Source organism: Urocitellus parryii, chromosome 12 (assembly GCF_045843805.1).
Source record: "Urocitellus parryii isolate mUroPar1 chromosome 12, mUroPar1.hap1, whole genome shotgun sequence".
NCBI classification, from domain to species: domain Eukaryota; kingdom Metazoa; phylum Chordata; class Mammalia; order Rodentia; family Sciuridae; genus Urocitellus; species Urocitellus parryii.
Genome location: NC_135542.1, coordinates 76,101,783 through 76,124,235, shown reverse-complemented (window position 1 = coordinate 76,124,235; position 22,453 = coordinate 76,101,783). Strand labels below are relative to the sequence as shown.

The 22,453-nt window shown below is 32.3% G+C and overlaps 1 protein-coding gene across 2 annotated transcripts in view; it reads left to right on the top strand.

The window, feature by feature from the left end:
• Positions 1-22,453, top strand: part of Ccdc88a (coiled-coil and HOOK domain protein 88A) — a 133,872-nt gene that overhangs the window by 46,793 nt on the left and 64,626 nt on the right. For both annotated transcript variants that reach the window (XM_026399893.2, XM_026399892.2), the window contains exons 6-9: positions 8,362-8,445; positions 10,314-10,454; positions 17,159-17,331; positions 21,891-21,972. In XM_026399893.2, the coding sequence (XP_026255678.1) occupies positions 8,362-8,445; positions 10,314-10,454; positions 17,159-17,331; positions 21,891-21,972 (480 nt within the window). The remainder of the gene's footprint in view (positions 1-8,361; positions 8,446-10,313; positions 10,455-17,158; positions 17,332-21,890; positions 21,973-22,453) is intronic.

Below are 22,453 nucleotides of genomic sequence, written 5' to 3'. Positions count from 1 at the left end.
TTTATGTTATACTTTACATAGGTTTTCTCATGTCTTTTCTTAAATAAAAAGATTAGGTAGCATGATATTTCAGTTAGAAGTTATCAAAATTAGGTCAATTCTCAAAGTCAAGGAAGGAGTTGTTAATAATTACAGTGGAGGGACTGGGGTTGTAGCTCAGTGGTTGAGCACTTGCTTCTCATGTGTGAGGCACTGGGTTCAATCCTCAGCACCACATAAATCAATCAATCAAAAGATATTGTGTCCATCTTCAACTAAAAAAAGTTAAAAAAATAATTATGGTGGAACTGCATGTGTCTAAGGTAAACTGAGATAATTATTTTAGATTTAGGTCATATTGCTAGCAGACCAAAGAACTGAAATTCTGGTTTGATTTCTGAACCATTATATTGCAGTGAATTAATTTAATCAGCTTTTTTTCTTACATGAATGATTACAGTGTTACTTTAAACTATCTTGATTCTTTGTGAAATCAGGTTATTTGTAAACAAATGAATAGCTAAAATTATACATCCCCAGAAAGCTGACTTTTAGAAGCTGATTGCCTAGCAGCTGTATTCTTTTAATTTGATATATAGTGATCATACTTATTTATGTGGTACAATATGACATATATATATATGTGTATATATATAAATGTAATGTTCAGATTAGGGTAATTGACATATTGTCATCTCAAACATTTATGTTTTTGTGTGTGTGTTGGGGGACGTTCAAAATCCTTTTTCCTAGTCGTTTGAAAAGCTCAAATTAATTGTTGTCTACTGTTGTTATCCTGCTGTGTTCTGGAACATTAGAAGTTACTCCTATACATTAGCCAAGTCAGGCTCTTCTATTTCTGCCACTGGGTATTTCCTGAAGAAAAATTTCAAGAATTTTTATAGTTGAATGATTGTTGATATTTATGACATAGCAGAGTTGTGCAATAGATGTGTTTTTCCTACTTCTTTTATATATGTACATATATGTGTGTGTGTGTGTGTGTGTATATATATATATATATACATACACACACATATGTATATGTATATTTAGTTGTAGATGGGTAGAATACTTTTATTTTATTTATTTATTTTTATGTGGTGTGGAGGATTGAACACAGTGCTTCAAACATGCTAGGCAAGTATTCTACCACTGAGCCACAACCCCAGCCCCTTCTTATAACTTCTTGATGAATCATTGCTCCCAAATCAACTATCTCAGTACTAGATATTCCCTCTTAATGATGCACAGAACTAAATAAGACATAAAGCAAAATAGTATTTATTTATTTTTTTAAAATATTTTTTTAAACAGAGAGAATTTTTAAAAAATATTTATTTTTTAGTTTTCGGCAGATACTGCATCTTGTTTGTATGTGGTGCTGAGGATCGAACCCAGGCCGCACGCATGCCAGGCGAGTGCGCTACCACTTGAGCCACATCCCCAGCTCCACAAAATAATATTTAAATAGACTTGTCCTATCTTCTGAAATAGCTTAATGTTGTCATGTAATTAAAATAAGAGGGTATTCTAGTGATCTTAAGTATTCTCTTAATTTTTCTGTAAATATATGAGCTGCTATATTTATCTGCTTATAGATTCATATGATCCAGATTCATATAATGTGGAGATAAAAGGTGGGTGTTATTTCAAGGTCAGTGGAAAAGAGAGGAAGAATCTTTGGCTGGATTTAGATAAAAAACAGAATTGGAAATTATGTAAAAGAATAGTTATACAAATATGTGTGGGTATATAATAAGCAGGAAAATAAAAAAGTGATGTTGAGATGTTTTGAAAGAATAGGGCACTGTAGGGCTAAGTTTTAAGATTGAAGGGAGGAATTTATCAACTTTATTTTAACTTGAGAATAGTTTGAAAAGCTGGTAGACAAAATGTTAGAGGGCAACTGTAGGGGAAGTGTGTGATTAGAGTTAGTGGATAGCAGTCAATAGTGCTATATGGAAGATGTCCAGGACCCAAAGTAGTAAATTTATTTCAGAATAAAGAAAGAATAAATGTAGGCCAGTTTATTTTTTTACATCAAGAGATGATAAGTTTTGTCAACTATAGAAATGATAGAATAAATCTAACATAATTTTCTCGTGTACAAATATGAAAATACTCAGGTTAATTCCCACTATCCTGCCCACCCACAAGAATAAGGTCCTAATTAGAATGAGATATATTCATTGCTTGTATAATTTTACCAGACAAAACAAAAAGAGAGTTTAGACTCAGGGAGACCATTGTTCTGAATTGTGTCAACATTTAAGGTTTTTATGTAAATAAGGAGATGGGAAGGTTGTCAGACATTGGTCTTTGATGTGATATGACCTTACCAAGAAACTTGGAAAACATTCTTAGTATATACTTTGTCTTTGTAGTCACAGAAAAAGATTTTTTTTTGAAAGCCCATGAGACTTACATCTATTGCAGTGCTAGAATTGCAAATCTACCAAGAAAGGAGAAAGATCCAATTTTGAAAAATAATGGTTTATTCTGTATTTTAGCAATGCCAGTGACCTGATTTATTTATTTATTTTTAATGCTAACTATGTAACAGGTGCTGTAGTAAAAGAAAGGCATAGCTCTTGTAGAAAACATAGAAAGTTCGTAGAGTTTAAATTTTAGAGGCAGACAGACCAAACAATAACAGTAAGAGGTGATAATTACCATAATGCAAAATATATATTGTTGCATAGAGGAAGTATTTTCTTAAGTCTGTTTGTAGTGTCAGGGAAGGCCTTTGATGAGGTAATATCTGAAATAAGGGAAAAGATGTTGAGCCTATAGCTTGTTCAGAGAACATAAAGTATGGTTTGAATGTAGCAAAAGAGAAGCAAGCCAAGTGATTAGACTGGAAAATTGACAAGAATTTGGTCATGAAGGACTGGATTTGCCACATTGAGTTTAGATTTCATCCTATAGGCATTTTGGAGCCACTAGGGCTAATAACATCAAAAGTGTAATAATAATCAAAATCTCCTGTTTTCCTTCAACTATGACTATATGAATAGTAAGAATTCTTTGTTGATATTGAAGAGGCAAAATGTACTTCAGTATAAGAAACTGTTGAGGAAAACAGTCTGCCAAAAAAGTATTGTTGGAATACTTTTTAGTATGTACTATTACAGGAAAAATGTGTTCATTCATTTAGTATTCAAACAGTTTAAAATCCTAATGTTTATAATATGATATATAGTATAGTAGTAAGTGGCAAAAGTGTTTTCCTCATCCAGATCAATTTTATGTTATACATGTGATGCGTAGGTAGAAGTAGCTAGATAAATCACTGAATTCAGTGAGCTGCAGATTTCAAAAGATGTTATATTCATAACAAAGAAAACAAAAGCAAACTTTGGGAAAAATTTGCTTCTTTTGAAGAAAAGAATTATGAAATTCTTAAGAGAGGAAGCAACGTTCAAAAGTTAAGTTACGAGTTGGGGTTGTGGCTCAGTGGTAGAGCACTTGTCTAGCACGTGTGAGGCACGGTTTGATCCCTAGCACCACATTAAAAAAAAATTAAATAAACAAAATAAAGGTATTGTGTCCATCTACAATTAAAACTATGTTTTTAAGAAATTAAGTTAGCATTATTCAATGATCTTACTTCATAAATAAATTTGTAAATAAGATTTTTTATCATTGATTATACCTAAATAAAAGCCCCAGGAATAACTTTGAATGTGAAGAATAATACTAAGGGTAAGCCTTGGAATTTTTCACTATTGGATGGCTTTAGACCAGTCAAGTTCCTCTAGACTTTTTTTTTTTTCAGTGGATAACACACGTCTCCTGAACCTTTTCTGAACATCACGTAGAATTTTTACAGATTTATGGTTCTTCACCATAGCCCTGATACAGTTGGGAGATTCCTAGGCAAAATCATTTTATACAGCAGGACAAAATTTTGCAGTGTTTGTTGTTTGGAAATTTCTTTAAGACCTTTAAGACCATGTAAAATTCACCCTTTTTCAGCAGAACTTAGATATTATATTATTGCTGGCTGTTTAGTTTCCAGAAATATTACTTATTTTGGTGTTTGGCCAGGTAGTGCTGAAAGTAACTGTAAAGTGTGGTTGGAATAAAATTTTGACCTTTATATATTACTCTCAGAAGCAAATACATTCGTATTTGATTCTGAACTTGCTCAATTTTTTTAAAGAAAGAGAGAGAATTTTTTTAAATATTTATTTTTCAGTTTTTCAGTGGACACAACATCTTTATTTTATTTTTATGTGGTGCTAAGGATCAAACCCAGCACCCCCCACATGCCAGACAAGCGCATTACCACTTGAGCCTCATCCCTAGCCCTGAATTTGCTCAATTTGAGAGCTACAATCTGCCATTCACCCATTAGTTATTTGTAAAGCATCTTAAAAGTTAACGTTTTATAGAAGGGAGTTCAGGGGAATAAGGAAGGGAATATAGAGGGGAAGAGAGGAGAGGGACAGGAAAAGAGAGGAACTGTGGAATGAAATTGACCAAATTATGCTATGTGCATTTATGACTATACCACGGTGAATTTTACCTTTATATTTGTAAAGCACCATTTGAAAAAAAAAATGAATAGGGCACTTTTGCTCCTCCCTGGTACACACTGTTTTGGGAATTCCGAGTCTTTCATCCTCCTTTTTAATATAATTCCTACTCACTCTTGCAGTAGAGTTGAAGAAGGGAATAGTGGGAGGGAAAGAGGAAGTACTGGGGGTTGAAATGGAGCAAATTATAGTTCACTCATGTGTGATTATGTCAAAATGAATCCCAATATTATTTATAATTAAAATATTTTTAAAATTCGCCTTTTAGAACTTTAAAAATATATATATATATATAGTTGATGGACTTTTATTTTGTTTATTTATTTATATGTGGTGTTGAAAATTGAAACCATTGCCTCACACATGCCAAGCAAGCACTCTACCACTGAGCCACAACCCAACCCCAGCCCCTGGAACCTTTATCATCATATTATTTTAGGGGTCATATAACTTCTGTCCTAGGCATTTCTTTTTCTAAGAATGTATAAAATAGCAAATATAAAAACAATTTTCTCTGATTTTTTTATTTTAGTTTTTGTTAATTTTAAATTGTGACAGAATATACATATAATATACATATAATAGAATATAAATGAAATTTACCATTGTAACTCCTTTTGAGTATATACTTTACCAGTATCTAAATTGTTAGGCTTTCATATTGTTTTATAGTCATCACTATCATCCATTTCTCATTTTCTGAAAGAGCACCTCCCTGTTAAACAATAACTTAACACTCATTTGCCCCCACCCCTTGTCAGTCACCGTTTCATTTTGTATTAACTTGGTTACTCTGGATACCTCACTTAATGGAATCATATAGTATTTGTTCTTTTGTGTTTGGCTTTCTTCCTTAGCCATGGATAAAACTTTTATCAAGTTTTATCCTTTTATCCATGTTATAGCGTTTTTCATTTTCTTTCTTTTTAAGGCTGAATAGTATGCCACTATATGTGTATACCCCCTTCTGTGTCAGTGGACACTTGGATTGCTTTTAGTTTTTGGCTGTTGGAAATAATAGCCGTGAACATGTGTATATAAATATCTGTTTGAGTCCCTGCTTTTGTTCTTTAGTGTATCTATCCAAAATTGGAATTGCTGGATCATATGATAATTCTGTTTTTTTGTAGGAATTGTCATACTGTTTTCCATAGTGGTTGGTATTTTACATTCCCACCAGCAGTACTCAGGAATCTAATTTTCTCACATTAGCATCAGCATTTGTTGTTTTTATTTGATAATGATTATCCTTTAAGGAGGGAATTTTAATTTTTCTATTTTTATTATGTGTGGCTTATTTTGGTCTTTGACAGGACTTTAACTTGTTTAGAACTATGGTTTTATTAGTGTTCTTATAAGATTTTTTTATTCTTTGTTTTATTGTTTTCTTGTTCAGTAACTTGTTGGGTGTGCCCTTTTCCTCTATTTTAATTTTTCCATATAAGCCTGTCTCTTTTTAAGATGAGAAATCACCAAGTACCAAGTGAAAACCATGAGGAATGTAAGGAATAACATATTAAGAACTTAAGCCCTCTGGTGGCAGATGTACAACTTTAAGGTCGATGCAGTTTTCCTTCTCATGCAAATAACTTTTTCTCCTTTCCCTCAATATCCCAGTTTCCATATCCTAAGAATATTATGGTAATCTGCTAGCTTAGAAATCTAGTTACTATAACACAATTAAAAGTAATTTTATGCCCATGACAGATTGAGAACTATATGTAAAGATAAGAGAACTTATTTTTAAATGAAAAAAAAAGATATGTTGATTATTGTTTAGTCTTCATAGTCTTTTTAGACTATGCAATAAAAATTATTTATGTATCTTTTTTAATGCCAAACTTTTTTATGCTCTGGAGCTATAGTAGCCACTAAATTTTCAATTGCACTAGCTACATTTCAAGTACTCACTAGCAACATGTAGGTAGTGACTACCATGTTCAACAGTGCTGATACAGAATGTTTGATTTGAAGTTATCCAACTTTAAATTTTAAATCTTATTCTCGTTTCCATCTTGACATTCTTATTCTTTTCTATCCTTTAAGGACCTGTGAAATTCACAAAGAAAGCCTAGCCTATTTATGAAACATTCAGAATTCTTAAAATTGTTAATGTTTAAATTATGTTGAGATTTAGTAGAACTTCGTGTATTTTAAGGATAAAGAGAATTTTTATCGTGTATATTAAAAATGTGCTAAAGGGTGAGTTTCTTAAAGTAATATGAGTGAAGAAACAGTGGCTCTGGGGCTTAGAAAAGGGAAGTGTATCTGTTTTGTTTAAAGGTGGAAAAATACAAGACAGTTGAATTGGGGACTTTATGGTAAATTAGAAGTCATAACTTTTTAAAAATATTTTTAGTTGTATATGGACACAATATCTTTATTTTTATTTATTTATTTTTATGTGGTGCTAAGGATCGAACCCAGGGCCTCATGCGTGGGAGGCAAGTACTCTACCAGTGAGCTATAACCCCAGCCTTGAGTCATAACTTTTTATAATAACACTGCCGTTTTATTTTCTGATTAGTTCAGAAATTATGCATAGATAGAGGCATTAAATTAAAAATTTGTGATTACTCTGCCTAGTAAGCTAGTTGTTTACTAGACCAAAAAAATTAGTATTTTTAAACTCCAAATTATCTTCTCTTTCTCTCCAAGACTCTGACATCCTATTCATATCTAGTAGTTTTACATTTCTGGTAATTGTTTTAAATATTATGTCATCCTTATAATTTTGTTTTCATAAAATGTTGAACTTTGTACACTGGATGGCAGTATGTTCGAATTGTAAAACAACAGAAATTGAATATTACAATTTGAAAAAAAATTGACATATAGAGTATAAATTTGGGCTTTGTAAGTTTCTTAATGATCAAAGAGCCAGTTTCTCCTTTTGTGAATGTATTGTCTTTACTGGTAGTTCAGTAATTGGCCCTGGAGATTCATCTAAGCTAGGCAAGGCAATACTGTCTATTTTGTATGCACTTCTCATTTGGTAGCTGCAAGAATACAATTATACTAGCAGTTTTGGATTACAATATAAGAGATGTAGACAGAGGCAGAGATTAAGATGCACGTTAAATATTATTTAACTATTACTGGAAGGAAAAATTAAGTTTGTATTTTAATATTTTATTTTTTATAAAGCTTTAAAAAAAGTTACACAATAAAGAATTGTCGCCTTTATTCCATTTGATTACATGTGCATTTATATATACATAGTTAAATTTTGCCCTTGGTAACTCTATATTATGTTAGACACACCAAATATTTATTATATTACCTTCTAAATGTTGAATTGGGCCACAAAAAGTGATTTTCTTTTTATTAAGATTGATAGCATGAAGATGTGAGAATGAATTGTAAGCCTGAAGTAAAAATTGCTTAAAATTTTTTTTCCCCAAGAAGAAAGACTGTGTTGTTTGGTGATAGCCAGGGACTGACTGAGCATTTTGGCGGTATTCCGAATTCTGCCACTGACTCACTGTGTTTTTTGGCAAGTAACTTATCCTCCCTGAAACAAGTTCTTGATTCTTTACTTCTCTGTTTGTAAAGTTAGCATAATAATATTGTGCTGACCTCAAATAGGTTGTGTAATGGTTTCCCACTTTAGAACTTGCCAGCATAGTATGAATTTTCAGTGCATTGCTTTTTTAAATAAATATTTCCAAATTGTTATCTCTGTATTAGGTAAGTGTATTAGACACTTTAAGTGTAAAATAAATCCCCACTGTACTATTCAAAACATAGCTAAGCCTGATGAGGTTTCAGATATATAAAACATTTTAAGGATGATACCCTGCATTGTATAAATGATTATTTTATTCCTTTATTTTAGTGTCAGAAAAAAGAAGAATTTATTGAAAGAATTCAAGGTTTAGATTTTGATACAAAAGCAGCAGTTGCCGCACATATTCAAGAGGTAATGACCTATATATAAATTTGTATGTACTTTTTATGAAGCTTTTGATATGTTTATTTATATATCTCCTGAAATACTTAGTTATAGGGTGGTGAACAAGATTGAGATAAAATATAAATGAATTCTACTTTTATACAGATAATTTCTTTTTTGAAGAGATAGTCCTCAAGGACATCATTATATAACATGGCATGGTGCTAACTACAAATGTATTGTTGCCTTTGTCTGTGAGGACTTAGGGATAAACTGTTATTTGAGGAATGAGGTGTATGACTTTGTTAGCACAGAATGAATTGTATAGTAGTAAAGGAAAGCAGCAAAAAGTAGAACCCTGATTGTAATTCAAAATATTAATACAATGATATTTTGTAACATTGATATAAAAATTTAAATCTAGAGTATAAAGTGCAGTGTCAAATAAATAAAGTTAATATGATTGTTTGTTAATAAATATTATTTTAAAAATGCTTTTTCTGACTCTTATCTACTCATGGGCTTTTAATATTACAAAAACTTTTAAAATCAGAATATATTAATTTTGCATGTTAATTGGAAAAGGGGAAGGAGAGAATTTTGAAGACTGAGAATTGGTAGTGTTTGAAATATTCTCTATTTCGATGACTTTTTGTTTCATATGTAATCTTTTATCTTAGTTAACATCCATAGAGCCCAGATTTCTTTACAGTAACATTATGTTCAGTAGTAAGTTTATTAGTACTTGAAAAAATGAAGTGTTATTTGTAGTTCCCCTTTATATATATGTTGTGCTACCTTTGTGGGTTTTTTTTCATTTCACATAAATGTTAAGTATTAAAAGTTACTGAATTTGCAACCATCCTTGAAAGTGTTATTTTTCTATTTGTTGTGGAAGTTAAAGCAAAATACCAGATTCATGGTAAGAAATGGAAAGCAAAAAAATAAATATTTTCTTTTTTTTTTTTTGAGAGAGAGAGAGAGAGAGAGAGAATTTTAATATTTATTTTTTAGTTTTCGGCGGACATAACATCTTTGTTTGTATGTGGTGCTGAGGATTGAACCCCGGCCACATGCATGCCAAGCGAGCACACTACCGCGTGAGCCCCAGCCCTTTATTTTTCATCTTTTAAATATCTTTTTTTTTTGAAAATAATTTTTTAATTGCCAATGGACCTTTACTTTATTTATTTATATGCAGTGCTGAGAATTGAACCCAGTGCCTCGCACATGCTAGGCAAGCGCTCTACCACTGAGCCACAACCTCAGCCCTTAAATATCTTTATATTGAGAGTCTTTTCTCTATGATTCTGTGACCATGCCATCTTGAGAATCTACAAAGACTTTTCAAGTATAAGAATGCAGTAACATACCCTATAAATTTAAAAAAAAATTGCTTTTGAATTCAAGTGTAATAAATTTAAAGTCTTTTTTTATTTTTACTTTTTAGTTATAGGTGTACACAATATCTTTTTATTTTATTTTTATGTGGTGCTTAGGATTGAACCCAGTGTCTCACGCATGCTAGGCAAGTGCTTTACCTCTGAGCCACAACCCCAGCCCCAAATTTAATGTCTTATCTGAAGAAAAGTACAATAGATTTTGTTATAGCAGTGTCCAGTGTGTCAATTTTAGCTTCCCATAGGAATGCTGTGAATTAAATTTTATTTTTTTCATTGATTAGAAAATGAATATTAATTCATTTGAAGACTACATTTAGTATAAAATAATTTCAGTTGTGTTTTCATTCATTTTCAAGTGTACCTTTAGAGTCATCATATTGGCTTTTTATTTTATGGCATAATATTTGAGCTAATATTGTGCTAGTACAAAATATAATAAATATTTAAATGTAAGCTTGTTTTTGGTTATTTATTTTGCTTGTCCTTCTAAAGGTAACACATAATCAGGAAAATGTGTTTGATCTGCAATGGATGGAAGCAACAGATATGTCTCAGGAAGATATAGAACCACTCTTGAAAAATATGGCATTGCATCTAAAAAGACTTATAGATGAAAGAGATGAACATTCAGAGGTTTGTAAATTTCAATGTATTATTAGAGTTTTCTTTCTAAGAACAGAAACTAGTATCTTCAGAAGTTTTCTAGAATTGATAATTTATTTCTTAAGAGAGGGTAATAAAATATGGTCATCCATTGGCATCCGCTGGGATTGTTTCCAGGACCACAGAGCATTTCAAGTTCTGTGAATGTTCAAGTCTCTTATATAAAATAATTCAATGTTTGCATATAACCTACACATAACCCAACACATCCTCTTGTATACTTTAAATCATCTCTATATTACTTGTAATTAATACAGTGTAAATAGTTGTTATACTGTGATGTTTAGGGAATAATAACAAGAAAGAGTCTGCACATACTCAGTACAAACATTTTTCTTTCCTGAATATTTTCCATCCACATTTTGTTGAATCTGCAGATGTGGAACCCACATGATGGGCCAACTGTAGTGTGTGTGTGTGTGTGTGTGTGTGTGAGAGAGAGAGAGAGAGAGAGAGAATGTGTGTGAGAGAGACCGCAAGTGTGTGTATGTGTATGTGAAATACAGAAACCAGAAAGGAAATGTAAGAACCTCAAATTGTTAGTTAATGAATTGCAGTTAAGTTTTCTTTTCTCCTTTCCTTTTAAATTAGTATTATTCTGATTTTTTTCCTGTGTGTTTTTCAAATCATCCTCACAGCTCTGGCAACAGTACAGAAGTGTGAAACTGAAAATATAGTTGATGTAAGTGGAAAAATCATTGCCTTGAAGCATAAGAATTTGCTTAAGGTTAATTTCTTAGTTTTATTGCCACATTTTGAAGTTGGAAGAATAAGTATTAATAAAAGGAGAAAAACAGGTGTTCTGAATAAAAATGTCCCACAAAGATTTCAAATTTTTATAGTCAATATTATGAAGTATGATTTTTTAAAAAAATAATTATTGTAAGCTCCTTTAAAGCAGAACTTTGCTTTTTAAAAAGAGTAATATTACACTGAACTTTTTGTCTGCACTCTCTGAAAGCAAGTTGAAATTTTGGAGCCCTCTAAACTTTAGTGCATATGCAGTGGTGAATAATATTTTCTTATAGCAGACAAAAATACTTTTCCATTCAGGAGAATGTATAGCTGTGTTTAGTTGTTCCATATACATGTGACAGACAGTTTTGAGCTTATTTATAGAGAATTTATGTGATTACTCTTGGGACTAATGAAAGACTACATAGAGGAAATTCCTAAGTAATTTTTTTCTAAACAAAATTTTCATGCCCCTATAAAAGTATTTTCATTTCTGATGAGAATTTTCAATTTTTTAAACATTAAAAGAGTACAAAACCTCCGTAGTGTCAAGTTTATCCTAAGATACTTAGATCTTTCATTTTTTATCTGATTTTTTAACCATAGGCTTTATCTTCTTTCGGTTTTAATGTCTTTTTACTGCTTTATCCATTATCTAAAACATTCCTCCATTTGTATTTCAAGTTTTTAAAGGTGTTTCAATATGGTGCTCCTAAATAACTTTTAAAAATTCATACTGTGGTTTCATATGATATGGACATGTATAAATTGCTTTATCTCGTTTACCTTAAGTGATTAATATAGGTTGAACAAAAGTACTTGTTATTATGTGACTCTGTGGCAAATCTAAAAGGAAGATGAAACACTACATGAAGTGATTGTGTGGAAAACCTTTTAGAATATACCATCCTGCCCGATTAAGCATTTTTGTTGAATTACTTTTTCTAACAAGGAAAATAAAAAGCAGCTGTACTGTGGCTGGGGATGTGGCTCAAGCTGTAGCGCGCTCGCCTGGCATGCGTGCGGCCCGGGTTCGATCCTCAGCACTACATACAAAGATGTTGTGTCCGCCGAGAACTAAAAAATAAATATTAAAAAAACACTCACTCTCTCTCTCTCTCTCTCTCTCTCCCACTCTCTCTTTAAAAAAAAAAAAAAAAAAAGCAGCTGTACTACTGGGGAACCAGTTGCTAGCTGGTTTAAATACATTTCTATGGAGATTTCCCCCCCCCCCCATTTGGAGCCACCAATAGACAAATTAGAAAAGGCCATTGAAAATAATTGTGAAAAATATTAGACAAATGTAAAATATATGGTAGTATATAAATATAATAATTCTGTATCTAAATATAAATAAACTATATCCTTATTTTTTTGAGAGAGTTATTCTTGATAAATTGCCCAGGCTGGCCCTAAACTTGTGATGCTCCTGCCTCATCTTCCTAAGTAACTGGGATTATAGGCATGCATCATTGTGCCCATCCCCAAAACAAGTTCTTATCTATGTTTTACTCTTAAAGTTTAATGTTTTGATTCATTTTTGTCATAATTGTCTAAAAAGTATATTTGATCACCCTATTTTAAATTTGCTTTTTACTTTGTAATACTTAAAATTTTAAATTTTACTTTTTTATTCTTGTTTGTTTTTTGTTTTATGGTGCTGGGGATTGAACCCAGGTTCTTATGCATGCAAGACAAGCACTCTACCAACTGAGCTATATCCCCAGCCCAACTTTTTTATTCTTGAAATTAAAAAAAAATTTTTTTTTGTAGTTGTAGATGGTATTTTATTTCTTTCATTTTTATGTGGTGCTAAAAATCAAACCCAGTGCCTCACAGGTGCTAGGCAAGCACTCTGTCACTGACCTACAGCCTCAGCCCCTACTTTTTTATTCTTAATGCTAAGGAACAGTTCTTCTACTGTGTACCCAGTAGGAGACTTGAATTAATTTAGTATCTCTTTACTGTCTTTGTTTCTTTTATGCCAGACTTTGTACTGCAAGTCTTAATACATACTGTCTTATTAAATCTGCATAATAACCATGTTTTATAAAGATGAAGATACTCATCCTCTGAGAAGTTAAGTAACTTCCCAGGTCTGTCTAACTTAAATGCTTGTTTTCCTAACCATTAGAATACCTTTGTTTAAATCCACAATTGTGCTAAGAATATCTCTAATTCTTTCTCTTAATGATGAGTTCTGTAAGTAAAAATATTGGGTTACTTAAAATTTTTTTTCTTAGCATTGGTGTATTTTTTAAAAATATTTTCCTCTAGTTGTCAGTAGACCTCTATTTTATTTATTTGCGGTGCTGAGGATTGAACCCAGGGCCTCACACATGCCAGGCAAGCGCTACCAGTGAGCCACAGCCGCAGCAGCATTGATGTATTTTTTATGGTCATTCTTTTATATATTAATAAACACTTTTTTTCCAAAAGTCTTGAAGATTGAACCAAGTGGCACTTTCCTGCAAAACTTCATCCTCATCTTTTTCATATTTTAATTTGACACAGAATTTCATTAGATTGCTTAGGGTCTTGCTACATTATACAATTGTCCCTGAATTTGTGATCCCTCTGATTCAGACTCCCAAGTCAAATCATTGAGATTGGGAACAACAGAGTGTTATGCTGTTTGAAAAAGGATCAAAGGTTCTTAAATCTAATACAGAAGACTTTTAATAAAATAATTAATGGTAATAAAAATTTAGAAGTGATAAGTAGCAAAAGTGATATAGATCTAAATACTATAGGAATTTAAAGAAGGAATATTTATTTGCAGCTGCTAGTTGGAAGGATCAGGCAAAACTTATGAAAAATTAAGAGTTATACTTTAATGATATTTCCCATCAGATTGTTTTGAAAATGTATGAGAGGCCTTGAACTTATAAAGCTACCACCAATAAAGAAAAGTCAAAATCTCTAAATAATCTTTAATGGAAATAAACTCTTAGCACCAAGTTTCTTTCTCTCTTTATTTTCTTTTAAAATATATCTTGTAGCACATGATTCTTCTGTTCTGTTCATTGATAATCTGAAAACTCTTGATATCTCCATTTCACCACCTATAAATGATATATTTGTCTTTTTTACTTTCCTTGAGTTTTATATTTTGTGAATAACTTAGTTGAATATTCTTGTTCATCTCTTTTTGTGCTTAGTACTATTCTAGAAAAGATGAAGTTTGTACATGAAAAGTGTGAATCTAGTGTATAATTAGGTACCAGTTTATTTGTGTATGAATCAAATACTTATTAAATACTATCTGCCAGGTACTGTTGTTACAAGTTAGGAAATATTAGCAAGATCAAAGATGATTGGGTTAGTAAGAAAATATAGAACTGAAAGTTGACTCCAAGTCTGGGCCACTATGGAGATTAATGACACTATCCACAGAGACGGGAAAGTTGAGGTGGGCATACTGGGTAGGCGGACAGGGTTAGAGTAGTGTCAGTGAACATGTAAACTACCTTTCAAAAAGCAGCAATAAAGAATTTTTTTTAAAAAAAAATATTAAAAACCTGTATGTATATCTTTGAAGAACAAGGAGAAAAAAAAAAACAAGTGAAAAAGAAATTGAAAATGTTTAAGTAAAGGATATATTATTGGGAGCAAAAAATACTTAGAAAGGGAGGTGTTAATCCCAGGTGGTTTTGTTTCATGGATAAATTGGAAAAGAGGTTATTTGTTGTAGATGATAATATTTTACAGTTGGAGACTTAAGTAGAGACAAAGGAAATATATTTATAATAGTCTTTTGGGGGAAATTTACCAGGATATCAAGATTTCAATGAAGGAATTGATGAATAATGGAAAGAGTTTCATTGGAAGTGGGTGGCAAAACTTATAGTAGGGTTGTATAATTTTTTCTTTTTCTCTTAGAGTTCTATACCTTAGAAAACTGATGGTAGATAAAGAAAATTGTGTTAGATTCAAACTTGAATTTTAATTTCTCCTATATGTATCATTGGTTGTATGACTTTGGTTGAGTTATTTGATTTATAGGAGTCTTGTGTCTAAAATAGACAATACCTCTATTGCAGATTATAATATTGCATGAGATCTTGTTCAAGAATGCCCTAGCTAGGAATTCTATAAACATGAAGGAATGGTCCATCGATAGACAGTGGTATGGTTGTACTAAAATGAAAACTGAGAGTGATAATTTAAGTGCCTAATTGTAGTTCCAAATTGAATAGGAACTCTAGAGTAGCTAGGAATAATCTGTTGGACAAGAGGGGAGGAGATTAGCTGGGCTCCTTGTCGAATGCCTGTAATCCCAGCAGCTCGGGAGGCTGAGACAGGAGGATCATGAGTTCAAAGCCAGCCTCTGAAAAGGTGAGGGCCTAAGCAATTCAATGAGACCCTGTCTCTAAATAAAATATAAACCAGGGCTGGGGATGTGGTTAAGGGGTTGAGTGTTCCTCAGTTCAATCCCCAGTACCCCTCCCCCACAAAAAAAAAGAGGGAAGGAGTTTAGTAATCAGAGGTTCAAACAGGTATGGTGACTTAGGAACAGTGAGTAAAGGAGGCATGCCACAAAAGAATGATTGGTGCCTTTACTGGAGAAACCTGCATGTATTGAATATGGAGTGGATGTGGAGTTGTGGAGAGAAAAGGAACTGGTAAGTTACTTTCTGAGGTTTGTCATGTATAGTAGAATTTGTGAAAGCAGTAATTGCAGACAGAAAGTTAAGACAGATCTTGATCAGGTGCTGAAATGTATCCCTGTGATAAATGACTTCTGGTTAAAACAAAAAAAAAAATGATTCAGTGGGGTGGATAAGAGCTGGTGATGAAAAATAAGGATGGTGGTTTCATTGTCTCATGCAGTAACTCCACCCACTTTCTCTACAATAGTAGCACATTTGAATTTGTGTAGAAGATAATTTGTTTGCCTGAGAAATTTCAAACAAAAACTAAGAAATTCGTTTAGAATAAGAGAAGTTACCAATAAAGAAGAGGAAAATTAGGAGAATGGAAGAACTGTAATTGGTTGCATGAAGTATATAAAGGTTAAACAGCCCTTGAAGTTTAGAAAAGGAAAAATTGGTTTGTGCCTTGTGGAGGGTCTCTGGAGAAAGGAGTAAAGAAAGCATTGATGGGAGACAGATTAGAATTAGTATAGTATTATAGGAGAGAGAGCATATGATATGGAGTCAAGAGACTAGATGTTACCTAGTTGTGTAACCATATCCAAATTAGTCTTTATGCTTTGGTTATTTTTACTACAGAAAAAAGAGATTAAACCTGTGAGGTCTTTTATTCCCTCCAGAATAAAATTCTAGAGCAGTATTGTCCAATTCTGTCATTATGGCTGTATTGTATTTCCAGTACAGTAATCACTAGCCACCTGTGGCTGTTGTGTACTTGGAATGTGGCTAGTGTAATTAAACAGCTAAATTTTTAACTTTTTAAATATTTAATTAAACAGCCACTATGCTACTGGCTAGTATATTAGACAGAACAGTTCTAGACAAATTATTCTAAGGTAAATTTCTTTCCTGTGTCAACAAGTTTTTTCAGGCCTTTCCAACATTTGCTGTCTGAATTATTGTAATTTATTTTTTTTTTAAAACTAGGGAAGCAAGAATGTACTAAATCTTCAAGTGTTACCTACTAAATAGCTCATACATAAACTGTTTGTTGAATTTAACCTTTTCTTTTTCTTTTTTATTTGTTCTTTTCAGTTATACATGACAGTAGAATGTATTTTGACATATCATACATACATGGAGAATAACTCCCTATTCTTGTGGTTGTACATTTTATGGAATTAAACCTTTAAAAATGCAGCTAAATATAATAGTCTTTTGACCAACGAATTTTTAAAAATATTATATTATAAATCTTAGACTCATTAAATAGTGTAAATATGTTTAGTTTGCTGATATGTAGAATAATAAAAGTGATTCTGTGTTTATTTCTCTAATTCTTAGACTATCATAGAGCTCTCTGAAGAGAGAGATGGTCTTCATTTTCTACCCCATGCCTCTTCATCTGCACAATCACCCTGTGGTTCTCCAGGCATGAAGCGAACAGAAAGTCGACAGCATCTGTCAGTGGAACTGGCAGATGCTAAGGCCAAAATAAGAAGGCTTAGGCAGGAACTGTAAGTTGCTGGTTTTCAAAGTTCATTGAATTTATACGGTGACCTAAACAATATTTTTAGGCTTACGGAATACAGATCAATGTCTCACCATTGCTAGTATTTGTCAAATTTTTCACTAGTATTTATCAAAATGAGAAAAATAGAGACTGGCATAAGGTTTTCCCAGTATTGGTTCTTACCAATTTAAAGGTTGCCTTTATTCTGGATTTTTTTTCTTTCTGTCTTTCTAGTGTTAAAATATCATTTATTTTATAAAATAGTGTCCTTCTTTGGAAAATTGGGGGATGCCTTAATTTTTAAAATTTTTTTATTCCTTAAAATCTAGAATTCTGGGAATCACTGATATAGATTAATAAGTTCAGTTATTTTAAAATTAATGTTTTAAATTATTAGCATATAATAGTATAAACACAATTTTTGTGTGTATCATCTGCATTACATAATTGAGATGCTTAAGTCATCTGTTTAGTAAATCAAATATTCTGATTTGGTTAGAGTTGATAACATTATATTTTTTCAGCTTTTTAAGATATTACAGGAAAATTGATATAAATGCCACATATACATTTCTTAGTAAAACACAAGTCAAATCTCTGCTGTTGATTTTTTATTTGGTACTTTAAAAAGAACAAAGGATTTTTATTTTAGGGCCTTTTTCCTCTTTTTGGTATGTTCCTGAAATTTGAGCTTCAGAGTGTAGATAGTAAATTTAAAAGCACAATATAGCAATTAAATTTATTTAGTGGTTATTTAAAGCAGCTAAAGAAAATGATTTGAATATGCAAGGTAGAAAAATATTAGTCTATAGGAAAACTTGAAAACAACAAAAAAATAACAGCTTTCATTTGTGGATGTCTGCATTACTATGTGTCTATTGAAGTGAACACGCCCAGGATATTCTATAAACAGCTGCACCAGGAAAATTAGGGAAAAGATTGCTGTTATTAGTTTGACTGGCAGTTAATGGATAGCCTAAACAGTGAACACTAGTTCTTTCCATATAATTTAGCACAATCTTTGCCAGTCTTTAGATAAAGCATGCAATTAGAACGGCAATGATGGCCTTGAATTCGCTTAACATTTTGCACTATACTAAAATTTAATTTTTAAATAAAAATCACTTGGCCTTGTAGTCTATTAAACAGGGATTGACAAAATTTGGTTTCATATATACTTACTAAAAATGTAAATGAGCATTTTAATGGATAAATAAATATGCCAGATATATAAGCAAGTATTTCCAGTAACTAGCACTTCATCATTACCATTTAATATCTTTGTTATCCTTTGAAAATGTGTCTTTTCATGAATTTCTTATATTAACATTTGTTTAAAGTCTTTTTATTGCAACAGATTTTTACTAAAGTGAAGCAGCCATCTTCAGAATTCATTATGCACAAAAATAGTCTAGGTAGTTTTATACCTAACAAAACTCATACAATAAGTAATGGTAATTAGAATGTGCAATTAAGTGGTATCATTTATGGGTGATACATCATAATATTGCCTTTGATTTGTAAACATTCAGAGTAAAAGTATGATTTATCATTTGGATAGTAGAAAAAAATTCCTTATAAATTTCACTTTAATATATTTGTTACACTTTCAAAGACTGCCTTTAGTAATATATGTATATGTGTGTGTGTGTGTGTGTGTGTGTATAATATATCATATATATGTTTTTGTTTTGTTTTGCTTTGTTTTTGTACTAGAGATTGAACCCAGGGCTCTCAACCACCGAGCCACAATCCCTAGCCCTTTTTATTTTTTATTTTGAGACAGAGTCTCGCTAGGTTTCTTAGTTGCTGAGGCTGACTTTTAACTTACGTCCTCTGGCCTTAGCCTCCCTAGTGCTGGGATTACAAGGGTGCACCACCACATTCAGCCCTTAAGTAATTCTTAATGCTTCATTGATTTCATGTTTTGAAAGTTTCTGTAATATAAATAATTCTTTTAAAATATAGATTATTGAACACTGGGTGTGGTGCCACATGCCTGTAATCCCAGTGGCTCCGGAGGCTAAAGCAGGAGGATCTTGAGTCTAAAACCAGCCTCAGCAACGGTGAGGCACTAAACAACTCAGTGAGACCCTGTCTCTAAAAAAAAAATACAAAATAGAGCTGGGGATGTGGCTTAGTGGTCACATGCCCGTGAGTTCAATCCCCAGTACCAGAAAATAAAATAGTCTATTGAGATATAATTCAGTATCTGAAAATTCATCCTTTTAAAGTGTATAGTTAAGTGCTTTTAATTTACAAAGTAGAAATGCTCAGTGACCACACAATAATTGCAAGACTTTAAAAAAATATATTTATTTTTAGTTGTAGTACAATACCTGTGTTTTATTTATTTATTTTTATGTGGTACTGAGGATCAAACCCAGGGCCTCTCATGCGCTAGGCAAGTGCTCTACCACTGAGCCACAACCCCAGCTCCAAGAAATTTTTATTTTTATGATATTTTTTGATGTTTTTTAAAAACATATTTTATACCTATCCCTCTTTTCCCTCAGCTTCTGGCAGCCAGTACTCTATTTTTTTTCCCCATGGATTTGCCTATTCTGGATATTTCATATAAATAGGATCATATAATATATGGCTTTCTGTGATTTGCTTCTTTTACTTAGCATAATGTTTTCCAGTTCCATCCCTGTTATAGCAAGTACTTCAGTTTTTTATGGTTGAATAGTATTCCATTGGATTATTATCTCACATTTTGATTTTTCATTCATTAGATGATTGGAGTTTGAGTTGTTTTCCACTTTTTGACTATTATAAATAATGCTGCACTTTAAAATGATTAGAGCAGCTGGGAGCAGTGGTGCATTCCTTTAATCCCAGCTACTGAGGAAGCTGGGGCAGGAGAATTACAAATTAAAGGCTAGCCTGGGCAATTTAGCAAAACCCTATCTCAAAATAAAATTACAAGGGTTAGGGATATAGCCTTGTGGTAGAGCACTTGCCTAGCATGTACAAGGCCCTGGGTTCAATCTCCAGTAAAACAACAACAAATTAGATTGTCAAATTTTATGTTATATATGTTACCACAATGAAGAAAATAAGTTTAAAAAAGCACTCAACAACAACAAAACTTTGCAAAAAATATTATTAACAACATGAAAGGTAATAGCTTTCTTTTTTGGTACCAGGGCTTGAACCCAGGGACCTTAACCACTGAGCAACATCCCCAGCCCTTGTTGTATTTTACTTAGAGACAAGGTCTCGGCCAAGTTGCTTCGGGCCTCATTAAGTTACTGAGGCTGGCTTTAAACTCACAATCCTCCTGCCTCAGCCTCCCAAGCTGATAGGATTATAGACATGTACCACTATGCCTTGTTGGAAATAACTATTTAGTTAAGGAAAAGACAGACCATCCAGTAGAAAGTTAGAATAAGACATGATCTAATAATTCACAAAATAGAAACTTTTTTATATTTATTTTTTAGGTATAGATGGGCACAACATAATGCCTTTATTTTTATGTGGTGCTGAGGATCAAACCCAGATCCCACCCATGCTAGGCAAGCGCTCTACCACTGAGCCACAATCCCAGACCAAAAATAGAAATTTTAATATCACAAATGTGGGGAAACAAATTTAGTCTTTCCTAGTATTCCAAGGAATACAAATTAGAATAATAATACAACAGTTTTTACTTTTGTCCTCTGCTATTTGGTATTATCCTTTCTGTAGAGCAGTTTGACAGTATATGTTAAACACCTTTAAACCTACACTTTCAGACATCTGTCCTGAAATATACAGGATTTCAAGTTTAATGAGTTTTATACCTAAACATTCATTACAACTAGAAATATAACCTTCTTAACAAATTATGGTTGCTCTAACAAAGAATATTTCTTCACCTTTTAAAATTCTGGTTTTGATATGCTTCCTGTTTTTATATGAGGAGATGTGAATAACAGGTTGTATATACAGTGACCTTTTATTATTATTAAAAAAGAAAATATAGGAAAGTAGAGATAGTGAGTGGAGGCTTACTCTGAGCAGATTTGCTCTGAAGGGACATAGAAATACAGTTCAAAAAATAATAGAAGAAATTGAAGACATTTTAAGATAACATTGTAGAAAACAATTAGAGAAGTTTAGAAATCTGTATAGCAAGTAGTAAGTGTATAATTTCCTTTAGACCATTTTGGGAACCCTTGAGAGTCTACCTCAGATAGTATTGCATCAATAAAAAACCTTCCAGCTTCATTGCCATTGACCATGCAAGGTGGGAGCAAGGGAGAAAAAGAAAGTAGAGTTGGGAACAAAAGGGGAAGGAAAGATCGAAAGAGAGACTACATTATAAACTGTGAGAACATTAGTCATTGAAATTAGCCTTTGAAGAACATTGAGGTGGGATTTTGGTGACATCTAGTTATATGCATTCCTAATATCTTTTTCTTTGCTTTTTTTCCCCACTGGGTTGGGATTATGGCTAATACTACCTGCCACTGGTCATTTAGAAATAATTCATTTGTATTAATGCAAATGATGATCACAGTTTTTAAAAGTATTGTTTATTCTTTAATAAATATATTTTTTTGTGTTTATAAGGGAAGAAAAGACTGAACAGTTGTTGGATTGTAAGCAGGAGCTTGAACAAATGGAAATAGAACTTAAAAGGCTGCAACAAGAGGTTTGTACCTGGAACTGTTGTTACATAAGACCACCAAGTATTAGAAATTGATTTTTCTTCTTGTAATTTATAACTTTGCCTTTAGTTCTTTAAATTATTAAGTAAAGTAACCAAGCCTTAAAGAACTTGATGATTTTTTAAAATTCTCTGTCTTCAAAAATAACAGAGCCCAAAAAAGAGCCTATTGGGACTAGGACAGTTCCATCTCTTTTTTATGTTTAGCTTTTGTGGTCTTGGAAGATGGAGTACCTCTAGATGCTATGAATTATGCTATTTATGTGTATCTCCCTGGGTCTTTGTTCCCTGATGGTGTGTTCCTTTCACTATCACTTAAAACTAAGTGAAACTGGGGCTGGGGTTGTGGCTCAATGGTAGAGTGTTCGCCTAGCGTGAGTGAGGCACTGGGTTCAATCCTTAGCACCACATAAAATAAATAAAATAAAGATTAAAAAAAAGAAGAGGAGGAGGAAATGAACTTAAG